Source organism: Pezoporus occidentalis, unplaced genomic scaffold (genome assembly GCF_034315485.1).
Source record: "Pezoporus occidentalis ecotype Australia unplaced genomic scaffold, CSIRO_AGI_Poc_V1 ctg92, whole genome shotgun sequence".
Classification (NCBI taxonomy): domain Eukaryota; kingdom Metazoa; phylum Chordata; class Aves; order Psittaciformes; family Psittacidae; genus Pezoporus; species Pezoporus occidentalis.
In genome coordinates this window covers 904,210-920,342 of record NW_026916284.1, presented here as the reverse complement: position 1 = coordinate 920,342, position 16,133 = coordinate 904,210, and the positions used below count along the sequence as shown (strand labels likewise).

General features: G+C 57.1%; 1 protein-coding gene across 6 annotated transcripts in view; it reads right to left on the bottom strand.

Moving 5' to 3' along the window:
- ATP2B4 (ATPase plasma membrane Ca2+ transporting 4) overlaps positions 1-16,133 on the bottom strand; it is a 44,124-nt gene that overhangs the window by 4,330 nt on the left and 23,661 nt on the right. For 2 of the 6 annotated variants that reach the window (XM_062605493.1, XM_062605494.1), the window contains exons 7-20: positions 14,950-14,985; positions 13,313-13,474; positions 13,014-13,228; positions 12,679-12,921; positions 12,332-12,573; positions 11,843-12,077; positions 10,737-10,916; positions 10,020-10,107; positions 9,805-9,911; positions 8,781-8,972; positions 8,452-8,665; positions 7,520-7,731; positions 6,850-6,957; positions 6,375-6,557 (exon numbers count right to left, since the gene is read on the bottom strand). In XM_062605493.1, coding sequence (XP_062461477.1) covers positions 6,375-6,557; positions 6,850-6,957; positions 7,520-7,731; positions 8,452-8,665; positions 8,781-8,972; positions 9,805-9,911; positions 10,020-10,107; positions 10,737-10,916; positions 11,843-12,077; positions 12,332-12,573; positions 12,679-12,921; positions 13,014-13,228; positions 13,313-13,474; positions 14,950-14,985 — 2,417 coding nt within the window. Of the gene's footprint in view, positions 1-4,071; positions 4,265-6,374; positions 6,558-6,849; positions 6,958-7,519; positions 7,732-8,451; positions 8,666-8,780; positions 8,973-9,804; positions 9,912-10,019; positions 10,108-10,736; positions 10,917-11,842; positions 12,078-12,331; positions 12,574-12,678; positions 12,922-13,013; positions 13,229-13,312; positions 13,475-14,949; positions 14,986-16,133 lie in introns of all 6 variants that reach the window. The other 4 variants (XM_062605498.1, XM_062605496.1, XM_062605497.1 and 1 more) reach the window with 4 other exon arrangements.

Sequence of the window (16,133 nt, the reverse complement as noted above, 5' to 3'; positions counted from 1 at the left end):
CAATGTGTTCCAAGCAGATCCAGAGCCCAGTTTGGACAACCGGGGTATGGCTCTGCTACCTCCATAGCACTGGAAAGGAGAGGTCTGGAAACAAGCAAGTGGTGGATTCACTGATCCCTCCATTTGCTCTGGAAATCCAGCCTTGAGGCCTCCAGCTCTCGCCCTCCCTTGCAGCCAAGTCACAGTTTGGATGGATGGGTGACAAGCATCAGACCCAGTGAACAGAGGGGCAGGAGGTGGCAGCACCGTGGGGCTGCAGCAGAACTCTCTACCCCAGTGCAGCCACCGGCATGCATGAGCCAATGACTTGTGCATCCCAAGTGCAGCAGAGCTCCAACTGTCCTGGGTGAACTGGGGCTATCATCACTCCAGAAGACGCCAGAAGGCATCAACTGCAGGAGGGCGATGCGGTATGTGGGGCTCTGAAGCAGAGCTAACAAACCAAGCAGCTCAGGGTCTCCCAAGGGAACTGGGACATCTCCTGCCTTTCTAGAGGAGGAAGCTACTGACAACATTGTCAGCAAGCACGAAGCATCCTGCACACACTCTCATGTGTCTTATGACAGCAAGAGAGGTCATCTTATGACCTGTTAAGCAGAGGTCATCTGGGACCAGGAGATCTGCTCCACTTCTCCTCTGGGAAGGAAATGCCTCCAGAACACTGTGAGACTTTGTTCAGCATCACTGAGCACAGCAAGGGCATCGGTAACACCTCCCTGTAGCAGTGCCAGTCATCCTGCTCCATCTCTTGCCCCGTGGAAGCAGCAGGAGCTACCTTCATCTGCTCTCAACACTCAAGGAACCCAGTCCCCACTGTTTTCCCTGCGTGGCATCCCTGGGGACTGAAGCTGGGGTGCAAAACGGAGGAGATCACACATCCCACAAAAAGGATGCTCCTCTGCAGCATCCCTAAGCTACACCTTGAGAACCTCCCCATCACCCAGCCACTGCCCAGGGAGCACAGAGCTGCTGATTCAGATATCCCCTTGCAAGGTGACAAGGCAAATAAAGATGTTTGTTCTGCCACTTCTTTGTGAATGGGCTGCAGATCTGGTGGGTGAACAGAGATGGCACCCTTCTTCTTGGTGAGATGAGCTGGGTTAAAGTGTCCACCTTGGTCTGGTACACAGGCAGGATAGGAGGGAAGTCACCAACCAGCACAGCCAGCAAGAGCCTGCTGGGGATCTTTGGTATCAGCACAAACAGCATTCACAAAACCAGACCAGAGAGATAGCCCAAGGAAGAGTCTCATGCCTGGATCCCTGGAGGTTTTACCTGGGAGATGCTCCAGGGCTCCCCTCTCAGGAGGGCTGAATCCAGTCTCCATCTGGCTCAGAGATGGTGCTGCCCTACCTGGGGCAGCAACGTGGCACCCCCAGGCACAGGCTCAGCACATCCCAGCTGGAAACAAACACACCGGCTCTGCACACACCAATGGAGCTGCACACGCACACATGAGCTGGATGACAAGCACTCATGAGGTGATGAGCGCGGGCCAGGTACCCCCCGGGATGCTGGAGCACCAGCTGGCCTGCAAAAGTGAAGATTTATGTAGCTGGGCCCAGAGATCCAGAGCTGTGTTTGCTGCACTAACCCCCACAGTCAGATCCAGGATAAATTCAGTGTTTAGTGTGAACGCACAGCACAAAGGAGACCACCAAGCAGGCCACCTTCAACCAAGAACCTGTCACATCATCCACGCCTTAACAACAGCAACTGCAAGCACTGATAAAAGCCCCTGCCCCTACAATGCAGTGTGCAAACTCAACTGAACCAACCACAACTAAGAGAGCCCAAGGGAACTGGGCAGCCTGGTACAAGCTTAGAGGCAGGAGTAGCTTCACAGAAGCCCTTCCTACCCCACCACCTCGAGCACTGGTGAGTCCAGACCCCATCTACCGCATCCCTGCCTTCAATAAACTTCAGCACTGCTCACAAGAAATCACTGCTCTAGCAATAAACTTCAGCCACAGCTTTCCTGAAGCTTTTCTTACTTTGATTTAACTATCTCTGTCAGCAACTGCTGTGAAATTAATTCAGCTGTTCCCTTGTCAAAGGAACCCAACAGTAAGGAACTGCCTTCTGAAAGAGCAAAACCAAAACCAAAATCCTCCCCACTGAGCCAACATCCCACCTCCCTCCTTTCCACCCACAACCTGCACAACCTCCATCCTTCTCATTTCACACCAGCGCTGCAGCACCACAATGTGCTGGGCAAATCCCACTGCTCACATGGAGATGGGAATGACATCTTCTGTTGGAAGCCAGCAGCAGCTCCACCACTGACCCTGACTTGCTTTGCCCAGTTCCTTCAAAGCAGGGCAAAACCCCCATGGGAGACCAGCTCAGCCCTGCAAACCATCTCCTGAGGGTCATTCCTGAGATTCCTTCTCCTCCAGCACTCCAGAGGAGCACATCCCTCAGAAGTGCAGTGGAAGGCAGAGGGACACTGTTAATCTGTATGGAGGGAAGTGGAGCTTTGAGAGAGAGGAGAGGGAAGCAGCAGAGGGAAATAGAGAGAAGTCTAGGCAGGAAACAGAGGGAAGACTTAGCAACCTGGGTTAGCTTCTTGTCAAGCTGTTTGCTGCCTGGAAAGGCACAAGCTATCCAAGTTATCTAGCCCCTTGCTGCAGATCAGGGAGAACATTCATCCACAGACTGCAAAAAACCCATGGTGTGGTCTCACCCACCCAAGCCCACTACCCTGAGACCCCTCTAAGCCGGTTTTCTTCCCATTAGGAAGTCTTGGTGGTGCACGGATGCAGTCAGGAACAGAAGGCAGCTGCGCTGCTTCAGAAACACCGGGGTTAAACAGAATCAACATCAAGCATCAGCTAAACAGAGAGAAAACAAAACGATAAAGAATTCTCTCTTCTCTCCCACAGTGCACAAACAGTGGAGACTGAAAGCTATTCCAAAAGTCACCAAAGGTCTTTCTTCAATAAGAGGAGAACACAGAAAATGACTGTACAATAAAAAAAAGCCAATTATCCAGGAAAGAAACACTACCTACGGCCAGCCTGGCACAGCCCTGAAGAGAGAGAATCCACGCTCATGTGCTCACAAGCCTGTATATACATATCACAATGAACACGGAGAGGGGCACTGCACCAGAGAGGGCTTTCCTTTGGACTGGAAGCCCACAGCTAGATCCAGGATCCAGCTTTCCCACTGGTGTTCAGCAGGGCCACGTTTTCCATCTCCATTTGCATGCAGAGAGTCGCGTGTGTCTGGTCTGCGCACACTGGTTTGCAGCGTGTGCAGAACAAGCTGGGCACCGGTGGAGCCTGGTGCTGTCCCCGCCGAGCTCCAGGGCTCGCTCAGCCCCATCTCACACAGCATGCAAGCTCACAGGCAGGATGGGGATGCTGCTTGCTTACAAGCCAGCTCTCAAACAGCAGGTTGAGCTGCAAGGCTCCGGGCAGCTCTGATGCATCACCATGGGCCGGCTGAGCCGCGGTAACCGGCTGCTCTCCCAACCGAGGAGCAAACAGCCCTTCTCACAGCCATGCAAGAGGCAGGGAGCACACAGGCAGCCCCTTACCACGGCTCAGCTCATCCCAGTAGCACACTGACTGCTGTGGGAAGGTCTGAGCGGCCACTCTGCCTCCAAACAGCTTTGGTAAAGCAAAGTCTCTGCCCATCCCTGCCCTCCTGGGGCATCCCAGGGCTGGGCAGAGCTGCATGGGAAGGCAATGACACCTTTTGGGTGCAGTGTGCCCTTTTCACAGCAATGCTTTTTAGTTGCTCGTGAACACAAAGGTTCTCTGAACTAGAACCACCAGTTTTGGCACCCCTCAGGAGGGTGGACTCAAACATCAGTCCTGCAAAGGAGGAGAAGAGGTAAAACTGGAGGAAGCAACAAGGGATGGGGTGGGGGGAAAGGACCAGGGTTAAAGATGCAACTGCATAAAAACTATTCCTTTTTCAAACTGCTCTCCCGCCCCATCCTTCATTTGGGAAATGAGTGTGAGTCAAGGTTTAGAGGGAGAGAGAACAGGCTGGGTTAGGTTGGTGCAGGTGCTCTCTGTGGTTATTAGAAGTCATGCATTGTAATAGACTATCACTCACTGCCCACAGGAGGAGATGCAGCAGCAGCAGCAACAGCAGAAGTGGTGGGAGTGGAATTGACGGAGGAAAGAGCTACATGGGTTGGGCTAGAAACATTTTTTACATCGTGGTGCTGGCTCACGATGGAAGGCTGTCTCCTGAGGGCTCCCTGCAAAGAGGAGGCGCCGGTCTGGAATGTGTAAACTACGTCCATCTGCAAAGAACCAGAGAGTGAGATAGCGTCGCCCCGGCCAGAGACAGGGAGAGGGGATGGGGATGGAAGGGAGCAGGGAGGTTGGGCAGACACACAGGGACAGGAAGGAAGAAGGAGGATGGAGAGGTGGGGAGGAGGGAGCCCCCCACCCCGCACTCCCATAAACCCACACCGGGTTTGTGGCTGGCATTTCTGGGAGCAGAGGAGAGGTCCCATGCTCACAGGGACAGGGTTTAGCCCACCACCAAGAAGGAGACTGTGGTGGGAGGGGAGCGACAGAGGAAACACCTTGGGTTATCCCGACAATCTGCAGGAGGAGCAGAGAAAGAGAGAGGGTGGGCAGAGGTGCGAGCTGGCAGCCGGTGGTCCGGAAAACTGCACTGGCAAAGGGTTTCTGGGCCCTCAGCCCCATGGGATGCACATGGGGGGCTGAATCCTGGGATACACGATGCTCCATGGCAGCCGGCCATGCTGGGAGATGTTCCAGCCTCTCCCCCAGGCTCACGCTCTGCACAGGACTTGCAGGGATGCAGCAAGGAAGCACCCTCAGTGGATGAGCCACAGTTGCTCTATCACCGAGGCCAGAGGAACCCAGCAGCATCCAGGTACCACTGTGGCTTCCAGCCCCATCCTGACCAGAGCAGCCTCGGCTGCACAGCTCCTTAGGGAGGGACACCTCCTCCAGCCCCACATGCTCACCCTGGGGGTGTTTTACACACTGCTTCACTCCTCCAGGCTGATCCCCCTCCTCAGAGGGACCTCCCTTCCTGAGTGCACAGGAGTCCTGCAGGAAAGAGCCCTGTGCTCTCCTCCAACCCACACCGAGTCAGGACAGAAGCCCCAGGATGCTCAGGTTGACCTGCTCTCTGCTCTGCTCCATGGCAGAGGAAGGAGCTGCTAAAGAGGCTCCAGGACGTGCCAGCATCCAGGAACGTCCTTCATATTGCAAGAGCTCATTTCAGCCCAGGTCCATCACGGCTGCAGGGAGATACCTGTGAGGCTCAGGCTCAGCAGCACACATGGCCACTGGTACTGCAGCTGTTCATATGCAACTGGACCCTTCCAAAGCAGCCCAGTGCTCCGAGCACATCTCTCAATGTGAATGAGCCACAGAGATCTGTCAGCTCAGCCCCATGCACTGCCCTGGGCTGCAGAAAAGCCCATCTGCCCCTCATCATGGGAAGGGAGTCAAGGCTCTCCCTCACCATGAAAACATCGAGGCAAGTGCTCACAGAGAAGCAAAGTTAACACAGCACAAAACGGCTGCTGTGCTGGCTCCGTGTCTTGGGCCACTTTAGTGACCTCCATCTGTTGGAGGAGCAGAGGAGGATGAACAGAAGGTTCAGAGCAGCCCTGCATGCCAGGGGACGTGGGGGACCTACAGCTTTCCTCCATGGGGCACCTCTGCCCCAGTGTCAAGGAAAGACAAGAGACAGTGATTCACTGCAGGGAACTCTCCCTGCCCTGCCCAGCAGCATTCCAGGGTTAAAAAAAACACCCTTTCAGGAAAAACTGAGTCAGGGAGAAAGAGCTGATGTAGAAAACCACATTAACAGATTGATTCTCCTCCCTTTCCTTGCTGTGGGGCCAAGAGCTCCAGGCCAGGAGACTGCAGACTGGCAGGGAGGGGTGGCAAGAGCCCTTGGCCAAAGAGCTGTCAGGAAGGACAGCAGAGGAGTGAGACCAGCGAGGGTCTCACGCAGGCAGATTCCTCTTGGGCCCATTCCCCTCTGGGAGCAGCATCCTCACAGTGACCAGGAGCAGCTTCAGAGCTGATACCTCCAAGAGCCCTGGAGGCTCCCGTGCCCTGGCCCTACAGCTTCCGAGCACCCTCCTCTGCTGCATGAGGTGCCCATCAGCAGCACATCCAGCCTCAGGCTGCGGGACACTGTGTTCCACATGGGAACAGGCTTGTGCCTCCCCTGGCCCAAACCCAGGCTGTCCTGCTTCCCCAACCAGAAAGGCATGGGTGGTGGGAGAAGTCTAGCCCAGGAGGTGATGGCATCCTCTGAGCAGCAGCCTCTATCCAGGCAGAGCCCCTGGAGAGAAAGAGAAAGAAGGAAAGAGAGAGAAGGAAGAGCCCCACCCCATCCCCACTGCCCCACAGTACCTGTGTCTGTATCCTATTGAGACCCCTGAACCACAGGATCTGCCCGCGCCGCAGCTCCATCTCAGCGTGGTCGATCTCGTCCACGTCTTCAGGCAGCTCCTCCTCTGGGATCTCCTCCTTGGTGATGCCATGCCCAGCTTCCTTCAGGAACTTCAGGTGGCTGGTTGGGACAGTGCAGATGAGCTGGGGAGAGGCAGGGAGAGAGCAGCTCCTTAGCTTGCAGGTCGGGGCTGTGTGGAGCCCACCACCAAAGGCAAGCAACGAACTGCCAGGACTCAGCTGGGACACCCGGATACCACTGCTTGGAAGCAGGGTGGGAAGAAGGAGCAGATGAACAACCTCTCCTCCTCACTGCTGGGATGGAGCTGGGATGGAGCATCCCCCCCTTGAGCAAACACCAGGGAGGATGAGGAGGGGAAGGCAGGCTGGGCTGCAATCGCATGGCACATGGTGGGTTCTTCACACTGGCTCTTACCTGGCCCCAGAGGAGCTCTCCCACTCCGATAAAAATACACCAGAACCACTGGCTGAGGGTGAGCCCGGAGCAGCTGAATGGCTTCCCCCCAAACTCCACAATGAGGATCTACAGCACAGGAGAGAACAAGTCACACGAGGTCCCCTAAAGGCCACACATCTCTTCCTCCCTTCCCAGGGATCACAAGAGGAGCCAAGGACCTCAAATAGGACAAGGGGTGATGGGTTTAAACTGGAACAGGGGAAGTTCAGGTTGGAGATAAGGAAGAAGCTCTTTGCTGCGAGGGTGCTGAGGTGCTGGCACAGGGTGCCCAAAGAAGTGGTGACTGCTCCATCCCTGGCAGTGTTCAAGGCCAGGTTGGACAGAGCCTTGGGCAACATGTGTGAGCCATCCCTGCCAATGGCAAGGGGATGGAAGTGGATGAACTTCAAAACCATTCAATGATTTATGACCTATGCTATTAACTTCACAGGACATCAGAGACGCGCTGAGCAGCCCTGGCACCTCCTAACACACTCTGGACCCCGATAACCAGGCTTTGTGTCACCAAGAAGCTGCTGGAGCAGAATAAAAGGGCCAGAACAGAGCTGAGGGCAGTGACTGCAGCAGACACCGGTCCTCCTGCAGCACGGTCCCCTCCCAGCCCCACCATTCATTCCTAAAGCTTCACCTGAGCTGCAAACGTGCCCAGCACCACGGAGCAGAAGATGGGGTTGCGGTAAATGGCCTCGAAGACGTTCCTCTCGCCGTGGATCTTGCGGGCATTGATCTCGTTGAACAACTGCATCATGACAAAGGTGTTGAAGACGATGGTGTAGTGCTCGGTGGGCGGGGAGTGCAGCGGGGCATTGCGGCCGCTGTCGATGTCAAAAAACCTCTCCCCTAAGCAGACAAGTGGGATTGGGGAGGGGATGGGGAAGGACAGGGAAGAGAGAAGGTGAGATCCTGGCTCCTCACTTCCGCTTCGCACTGCGGGAGGTGGAATTAGGATCCCGGGCTCTTGCTGATAATCCCTTGACCCAGTTGGAGTCCCCCGGTGCTAGCTCCAATGAATGCTGAAAGATGTTGAAAAGCTGCTTCCCTGGCTCTAGAACTAAACCCCCTCTTCCTTATTACCCTCCTGCTTCCCATCTGCTATTATTAAGCCTTCCAGTACCTAAAGGGGCTACAAAAAAGCTCAAGAGGAGCTTTAGACAAGGGCTTGTAGGGACAGGCCAAGGGGAATGGCTTCAACCTGCCCAAGTGGAGACTGAGATGAGCTCTCAGGCAGAAGCTCTTCCCTGTGAGGGTGCTGAGGCGCTGGCACAGGGTGCCCAGAGAAGCTGTGGCTGCCCCATCCCTGGCAGTGTTCAAGGCCAGGTTGGACACAGGGGCTTGGAGCAAGCTGCTCTAGTTGAAGGTGTCCCTGCCTGTGCCAGGGGCTGGAGCTGGAGGAGCTTTAAGGTCCTTTGCAGCCCAAACCATTCCATGGTTCTATGATTAAATAAGCTCTGTCCCGGCCAACACAAGTTTACCAAGTGACAATGAAGAACAAGGAACGCAGGGCTGGGACTTCTGCCCCTTTGTCACCACCCTCCTGTTTGTTGGGGCCTCAAAGCTCACCTGCAAAGAGCAGCGTGAAGATGATGGCGAGCTGGTACACAGCGTGCCCCAGGATGTTCTTCATCATGGTGCGGGAGATGAGCGGCTTGTTGCGGCCATAGGGCTTGCGCAGCAGCAGGGACTCACATGGGGGCTCTGTGGCCAGGGCTAAGGAGGCGAAGGTGTCCATGATCAGGTTCACCCACAGCATCTGGACAGCCTTCAGGGGCGAGTCCTGCGGAGAGAATGGGGGGGGGAAGAACACATCACACCACCAAGACCACCCTCTTCTCCCTCCTCGTGTCGCAGGAGCCTCCACTCTCCTCCCATCAAGCCCAGCACCCCCTTACCTGCGTGATGCAGGCCCCCGTGAAGGCCACGATGACGGCCACCACGTTCACGGTCAGCTGGAACTGCAAGAACTTGGAGATGCTGTCGTAGACGTTGCGACCCCACATCACCGCCTTGACGATGCTGGTGAAGTTGTCATCCGTCAGGATGATGTCCGAAGCCTCCTTCGCCACGTCCGTGCCTGCGATGCCCTTGAGGAGCAGGGAGAAAGCAACAGGGTGAGTCACGGAGCAAGCTCCATGCTTGGCATCCGCCTGGCTCCGCTTCATCCCAAGAGAGAAATCCACCAGAGCCCGAGGAGCCGGAGCCCATCCTGTGTTTGACAGCGAGTTCTACCACAGCACTCGGTGTGCAGAGGCTCCTTAGCAGCGAAGCCTTCAAGAACAGACATGGGCTCTGGGTCAGTGCTGCTTTTCAGCCCCACATTGGCCACGTTTGTTCGGCCGGAGCTGAGCTCGCTGCTTTTCTCCCCGCTGGCACACAGAGGCGCTCGCTTTGCAGTGATTGAATGCACTGAGGCTCGTAAGGAGCCGGCTCTGTCTCAGGCAGGGACACGCAGGCTGCTGCTGCAGGGTGTGAGCTTCAGATGCAGCTGGACAGAGCTCCCACTCTCTGGAAGTCCAGCACTTAGCCCCCAGCAAAGCCCAGTGCCTGGCCCCATGGCAGGGCTGCTCCTGCACATGAGGAGCCTGGGTGAAGAACTGCAGGGATGAACCAGGATGAACTGCAGGGATGACTTAGTGGGTGAGTTACTGACCCCACAGCTCAGCCATCAGGGCCAGGCAGGTCCCTGCAAGTACCAGGGCACCTTTAGCTTGGTGTGGTCCCTGCAGCTGGGACAGAGGAGCCCAGCCATAAGGCAGCATCCCACTGATTGCTTCTCATCAATCTTTTGCTATGAATTTAATGAGAATTAAACCAAGCCTCCAAATCAAGTTTCACTAATCCAGAAATATGAGAATAACCAAGTGTGCCATTAGTTCTGCACCCAAAGAGAGTGGGAAACCCACTGCCCATCCGTACCATAGCAAACCCAACGTCAGCTTTCTTCAGAGCTGGGCCATCGTTGGTCCCATCCCCGGTCACAGCCACCACCTGCCTCTGGTCACCAATGGTGCTGTCGATGATACCTGGAACAGAGACAAGCAGTTGAGAGGAAACTAAGCCCCAAGGGCAGGGTTCAGGCTGCAAAAGTCCCCGTGCCAAGCAGGATGAGACACTGTGAGGGACCAGCTCACCTTTCACCAGCGTGTGCTTATCTGTTGGGGAGGAGCGCGCCAGCACACGCAGCTTGGGCCAGATCTTGTCCAACTGCTCCTGTTCCACCTGCAGGACAAAGCAGGTGTGAGAAAGGGCAGGAGCCCCCCTGGAACCTTCTGCCTCACTTGGAGCACTGTGTGCAGTTCTGGTGTCCTCATGTAAGGACATGGAGCTGTTGGAGCAAGTTCAGAGGAGGCCACAAGGATGGACCTCAGAACAGCTTCCAGTGTTGGAAGGGGGCTACAAGGATGCTGGAGAGGGACCTGCATCAGGGACTGTAGTGATAGGACAAGGGATGATGGGTTCAAACTGAAACAGGGGAAGTTCAGGTTGGAGATAAGGAAGAAGTTCTTTGGGGGTGGAGAGGCCCTGGCACAGGTTACCCAAAGAAGTGGTAAATGCTTCATCCCTGGCAGCGTTCAAGGTCAGGCTGGACAGAGCTTTGGGTGACATGGCCTAGTGTGAGGTGTCCCTGCCCATGGCAGGCAGCTGGAACTGGGTGATCTTAATGTCCTTTCCAGCCCAAACCATTCTGTGATGCTACAAGACAGAGCCTCCACCTCCAAGCACCCGAACGGTGCAGTTGCACTGGGTACAGACGCCAGCAAGCAGAGGGACCAGCTGCATTTACCCATAGATAAGAGGAACACCGACCCCCCCTCCCCGCAGAGCAGGCCCTGGGGCTGCCCTCCCACCTCTCCCTTCTCGTTGCGGATGAGCCGGTTGAACTCCTTCCCCTCCAGGCACAAGAAGTCCTCCCCTGGCAGCAGGATGCCACACTTGGTGGCGATGGCACGGGCGGTGTTGATGTTGTCCCCAGTCACCATCCGGACAGTGATGCCGGCACGCTGGCACTTCAGGATTGCATCTGGCACCTGGGGGACAAGGACAGATGGGTCTGGATGCTCAAAGTATCCCCAGGAACAGGCAGCTCCTCTCCCATCCTCCCTAAAAGGACCTGGAAAGGGCCCTGGTGGGGTCAGGAACCTGCCTCCACCCAGAGCTCAGTGCTCACATTGTGGATGTGATGCTGAACCAAAAATCCCCCTCCAGCACCAGCACAAGCAGCAAGGGAAAGCCACCAGGGACTGGAGAAGATGCCTGCCCTGCTCCCAGCCTCATGTGCGTGTCCAGAGCAGCTCCTCCAGCACAGACAACACGAGAACTTCCAGCCCCAAGGGGAAGGCAACCACGCTGCCTCCCCCCCATCACGCTGCAGTGCTGGGCGCCAGGGCTTGGCCAGGCGATCCATCAAAACGGGGGCACTTGAGCCACCCTGCTCCAGCAGCACTAATGGGTTTAGCCATTACAGAGCGGTGGGGGAAGAGGATATTAGTGAGAAATTAGCAAATTGAATCAGTGGCCTCCAGAGCCGGTGCAGACGGGGCATCTGTAATGCAATTCCCAGCCCCAGATACTTGAACATCTAATCAGGAAAGATGCAAGCAAGGCGGGAGCGTGGGGGCAAGCTCCAAAATGTAATCAGGAGGCAGGTATTGGAGGGCTTATTGCATTAGCCCAGCTGCCTGCCCCGGCAGAGGCAGAGCTGCGAGGGAGGAACCAGCTGCATCAGCCCTGTACCCCTCAGCCCTGCATGGTGCTGCTCTGCACCTTTCAACTGATGTAGAACCCTAATGCACAGACCCCTGTTAGCAACAGGGGGGAAAGACTGGGCAGAAGCACCCTGCCACCAGGTCATTCTGTGCAGGTAGGGGACAGAAACGCCTGCAGGATGGAGCTGGTAGCGTGGGGTACTTCAGAGATGGATGCAGAGGAGCCAGGGCAGAGGTGGGTTCGGTACCTCTGGCCGCACAGGGTCCTCTATCCCCACCACAGCAATGCAGGTGAGGTCGGACAGGATCTCGTTCTCGCTGTCCCAGTCGGGCTCGGCGTCGGCAGGGAAGTCCCGGAACGCCAGGCAGATGGTGCGCAGGCCGTGGCAGGCCATGGGCTCAATCACCTTCTTCACCATCTCATCCCGGTCCTTCACCTTGAACGCCCGGGGGTCACCGTTCTTGTCCAGGATCTTGGTGCACCTAACGCAGGAGCGGGATGGAGGGTGAGGGAGGAGCACATGCTGCCAGCATCTGCTCCCCCGGTCACCCAGGTTCCCCATCCCTTTCCCAAAGTCACCCTAAAAGAGTTAAACACATCGCACAGCGGCATCTCCCTGCTCCAGAACTGGGCACCCTTCACCCTGCAGCCCCCCCACCAAACAGCTCCATGGGGCATCTCAGCCTAAAGCCCACGGGATGGGGAGAGGAGCAGCGTGCTGAAGGAGGATGGTTACTTGCGGAGGATGATCTCGGAGGCTCCTTTGCTGTACATGCGGAAGCCGCCGTTGCTGTTCTTCAGGACCGTGCTCATGGACTTGCGCACCGAGTTGAAGGTGTAGACCTTGTAGAGCTTCTCCTCTGGCACCTCGTTCCGCACAGCCTGGTAATCCTGCTTCAGGTCCAGCACGAAACCCAGCAGGGCACACTCGGTTTTGTTCCCCACTTGCCGGGGTAGCCCCCCTTCCTTCTCGGGTGGCTGGAGGGGAGAAAGGAAAGGAAACGCAATGCCAAACCTGGATACAGCAGGATGGGAGCTGCAGGTGTGAAGCCCAGCACGCAAGGCTACAGTTCTCCAGCTCACCAGGATCTTGGATGTGTAAGCTGAGTTGATGGAGACACCGTTGACGATGAGGTCCAGGATCTTGGGCAGGATGGCTTCGGGATCAGGAATCTGGCGGTAGTGGGTATCCCCCACATAAGCCTGCACCACCGTCATGCGGTTCATGGTGAGCGTGCCCGTCTTGTCCGAGCAGATGGCGGTGGCATTGCCCATGGTCTCACACGCATCCAAGTGCCTCACCAGGTTGTTGTCCTTCATCATTTTCTGCAACAGGCACCACAACCAGGCGAGTCAGAGCCCAAAGCCTTGAATCCCCTCATCATACCCATGGCGACCCCACTGCACCGCGGTCTCACCTTCACAGAGTAGGCCAAGGAGATGGTGACTGCCAACGGGAGCCCTTCAGGCACAGCCACCACCAACACGGTGACACCGATGATGAAGAACTTGACGAAGTACTGGATGTAAATGGGGGTGCACTCTGCCAGCCAGGGCCGCCGCTGCACCCCAAACGTGTCGATCACGAAGTACAGCACCAAGATGATGACCGTGATGGCTGACATGATCAGCCCTGGGGGAAGAAGAGGCAGAGGAGGAGGTGAGGGGATGCTGGGCAAGGGGACAGCAAGGAGACAGCCCATGGAGGGCCACTTACCCGCCTTCCCAATCTGGACTGCCAAGCGTGTGAGCTTCCCTTGCAGCACAGACTTCTCTTTCTTAGGCACCTTCACCTTCTTCTTCTCCTTCTCCTCATTTTCCACCCCTTCCTGGCTCTTCAGGGGCTGGATCTCTAAGGCCACACCATCCTGAGTTTTAGCTACAGCCCAAGGTAAAACAAGACACCACGTGTGAACAGGAGAGAGACCAGGAAAACCTCTGGGACACCACTGAGAAGAATGGTGGTGAGAGAGAGAAAACCCAGAACAAGAACCATTCCCGAAGACACACGCATCCGAGCACATGGAAACCTCCTGTCCCAGGGCCCTGCCTCTTCCCTATGGGGCAGTTTTCTGTTATCTACCCCAACCCTATGGATAAAGGATCCTCAGAGCTGACACTGGCACCGGTCACACCTCTAAGGCAGCACTGCAAGAAACCCTCTGGCCAGGGTCTGTGGTGGAAGCAGGTCTCTTTTAGCCTCCCCTATGGCTGCTTTGCACTGTGCAGCAGATGGGGAGCCTTTTGGGCTGACCCCAGAGAGCCTCCAGTGCTCCCAGGCTCCTGAGGAGCATCCCCAGTCCCTCCCAGTGCCACCTGTGGGCAGCTCAGCAGCAATCACCTGCCAGGGGAGTGACGGAGGGGGTGAGATGGAGGGGGACGGTTAGCCATTGGGATGGAGGTTGAAGAGGAGTGAGTCAGCTCCTTGGATCCCAGCCCTGTGCCATCCATCACATCTTTAGGACCCGGGATAGCCAGGCTTTCAGTGGCTATCATGGCCTGGTCCAACTGAAGGCCTGCACCAGGAGCCCCAGCTCAGCTGGAAGCTTTGGAGAGGGATGGGAAGAGGGTGGGACCCCCCCCAAAAGCTGCCTGCAGGCCCCCCAGGACCTGTCCCTTCCTGGCTGCTGCTGGAGCCAGCCTGGTAGCTCCCAGCAGCTCCACATCGGACACCTCCACGGTTACAACAGACCCGACACGGACAGAACAAGCACCCGGACACAGTCTGACGGGAAGGAGGGAAACTCAAACTGCTGAGAGGAGAGAGAAAGAAAGAGAGAGGTGGAGAGAGAGGTGCAGGGATGGGCTTCCTCCACAGCCTGCAAAGAACAGTGTGAGAAACACTGGCGAGGAGACGCTCACGGAGTCGAGGCCATGGGAGGAGAGGGTACAACCGTCACGTTGGCCAGGCCCCATGGGACGTCAGCCCACCCGCAGCAGCAGGGGACCCACATCTCTGCCCCCAACACAAGCCCTGCAAAGGGACAGCCTCCGAGGGGCACTGCCAGGCTCACGTCAACATGGATAATAAAGGGATGCTCTGTCGGTGGTCCAGGCTGCTGCAAGAGCCCTGTCCTTCCTGCACAAGAGCTTTGCCCTAGGCAGGGCAACGTGGCCATGGGGAAAGCCAGCCAGCCCGATCGCAGCTACACACAGCCCTAGGGTGGGTACCAGAGGGCACCGTGCTGGGGCCACCGGCCACGGGACCACTGCACCCTCTCCCAGGACAACGAGGCGAGAGTCCCGCCGGAGCAGCAAAGAGCACAGACTGATGAGAAGAAAGAAGGAAGGAAGGAAGGAGGAATGCTCAGTAGTTAGTGTGGTGCTGGTTCAAAGGATGGAGAGGCTGGTTACCTTTGTTGCGGTTTTCGGGGGCTCCGCTTTTTTTACCTGTTCAAAGAGAGAAAGGGTGGAGGGCTCAGCACATGGACCCACGGCCATCATCCGGCTGCTGGGACAGCCCAGGGCCAGCCCTGCTCCGAAGGGGGCGCACGCGCTCCGGTGGGATCCATACACAGGGCTCAGCTCCCTGCTGGCACCGCACTCGGTCCATAGCTGGCGGCACTGGCAAGGCTCCGGAGCGCCCTGTGCTCCCTTAGGCACCCCATCCCTAAGGCTTCAGGCTTCCCCACCTGCAAAGCACCTCCTGCAACCCTCGGCAGTGCTTCCAAGTGTGCCCAGGGATGTCTCAGAGCTTCGGGGAGAAGGAACCACGCAGCAGAGCTTGTTCTCTATGCAGCACGTGCCAGGCACTGTGCTCCCTACCTCCCGCTGCTGTGGGTGCAAGCGGATGCACACAGGAGGCATAGACTTGTCCCCTGCCATGGGCAGCACTACACCCTTAGCGAGGGGCTTTGCCCCAACATGTGTGATGGGCAAGGGGGTCCCCCGTGTGCCTCTATACAACGTGGGGCTCCTGCAGTTGAAGCAAGCCTGGAGTGACAAGGGGTTCACGCACTTCTCCCCATCATCCCTTGGCACCATGAAGGGGACAAGTTGGTGAAGCCCCTGCCCCACTTCACTCCCCAGCTGAGGTCTGCAAGGCACAGAGCTGGTTTGCTGTGGGGCTGAGCAAAGGCTGGGAAAGCACCGAGCCTGGGCGCCTCCGTTCCCGCACCAGCACCATTCCCACAGCTCATCCCTTACTCCCACCTCCAAGCTGGCAGCTAAACCCCAAGAGCTCCTCAGCTCCCAGTGCCAGCGATGGAAGGCAGCTGCCCGGCCTGGGCGAGCAGAGCTGCAGGAGCCCAGCACAGACACGGCCTGGAGCGGATCCGGATGCTTCCCCGCACCTGGCATCACATCCCGGGAAGGGCTCCCTGGTGCTGCTGCCAGCAGCTCCCTCCTGCCAGCTCCCTGCACCTCACGGCTGCTCCCAATGAGCACAGTGACACGGGGGAGAGCAGGAGCTTCCCAAGCCGATGCTGGCTTTAAAGCTGGCACAGAGCAGGGAGATGTGAGCACCGAGGCACCGACTCCCAGCACAGTGAGGAGCACCTCAGCCTGCCGGGCTGCTCCCCAACCCTCCTTCCCCTCTT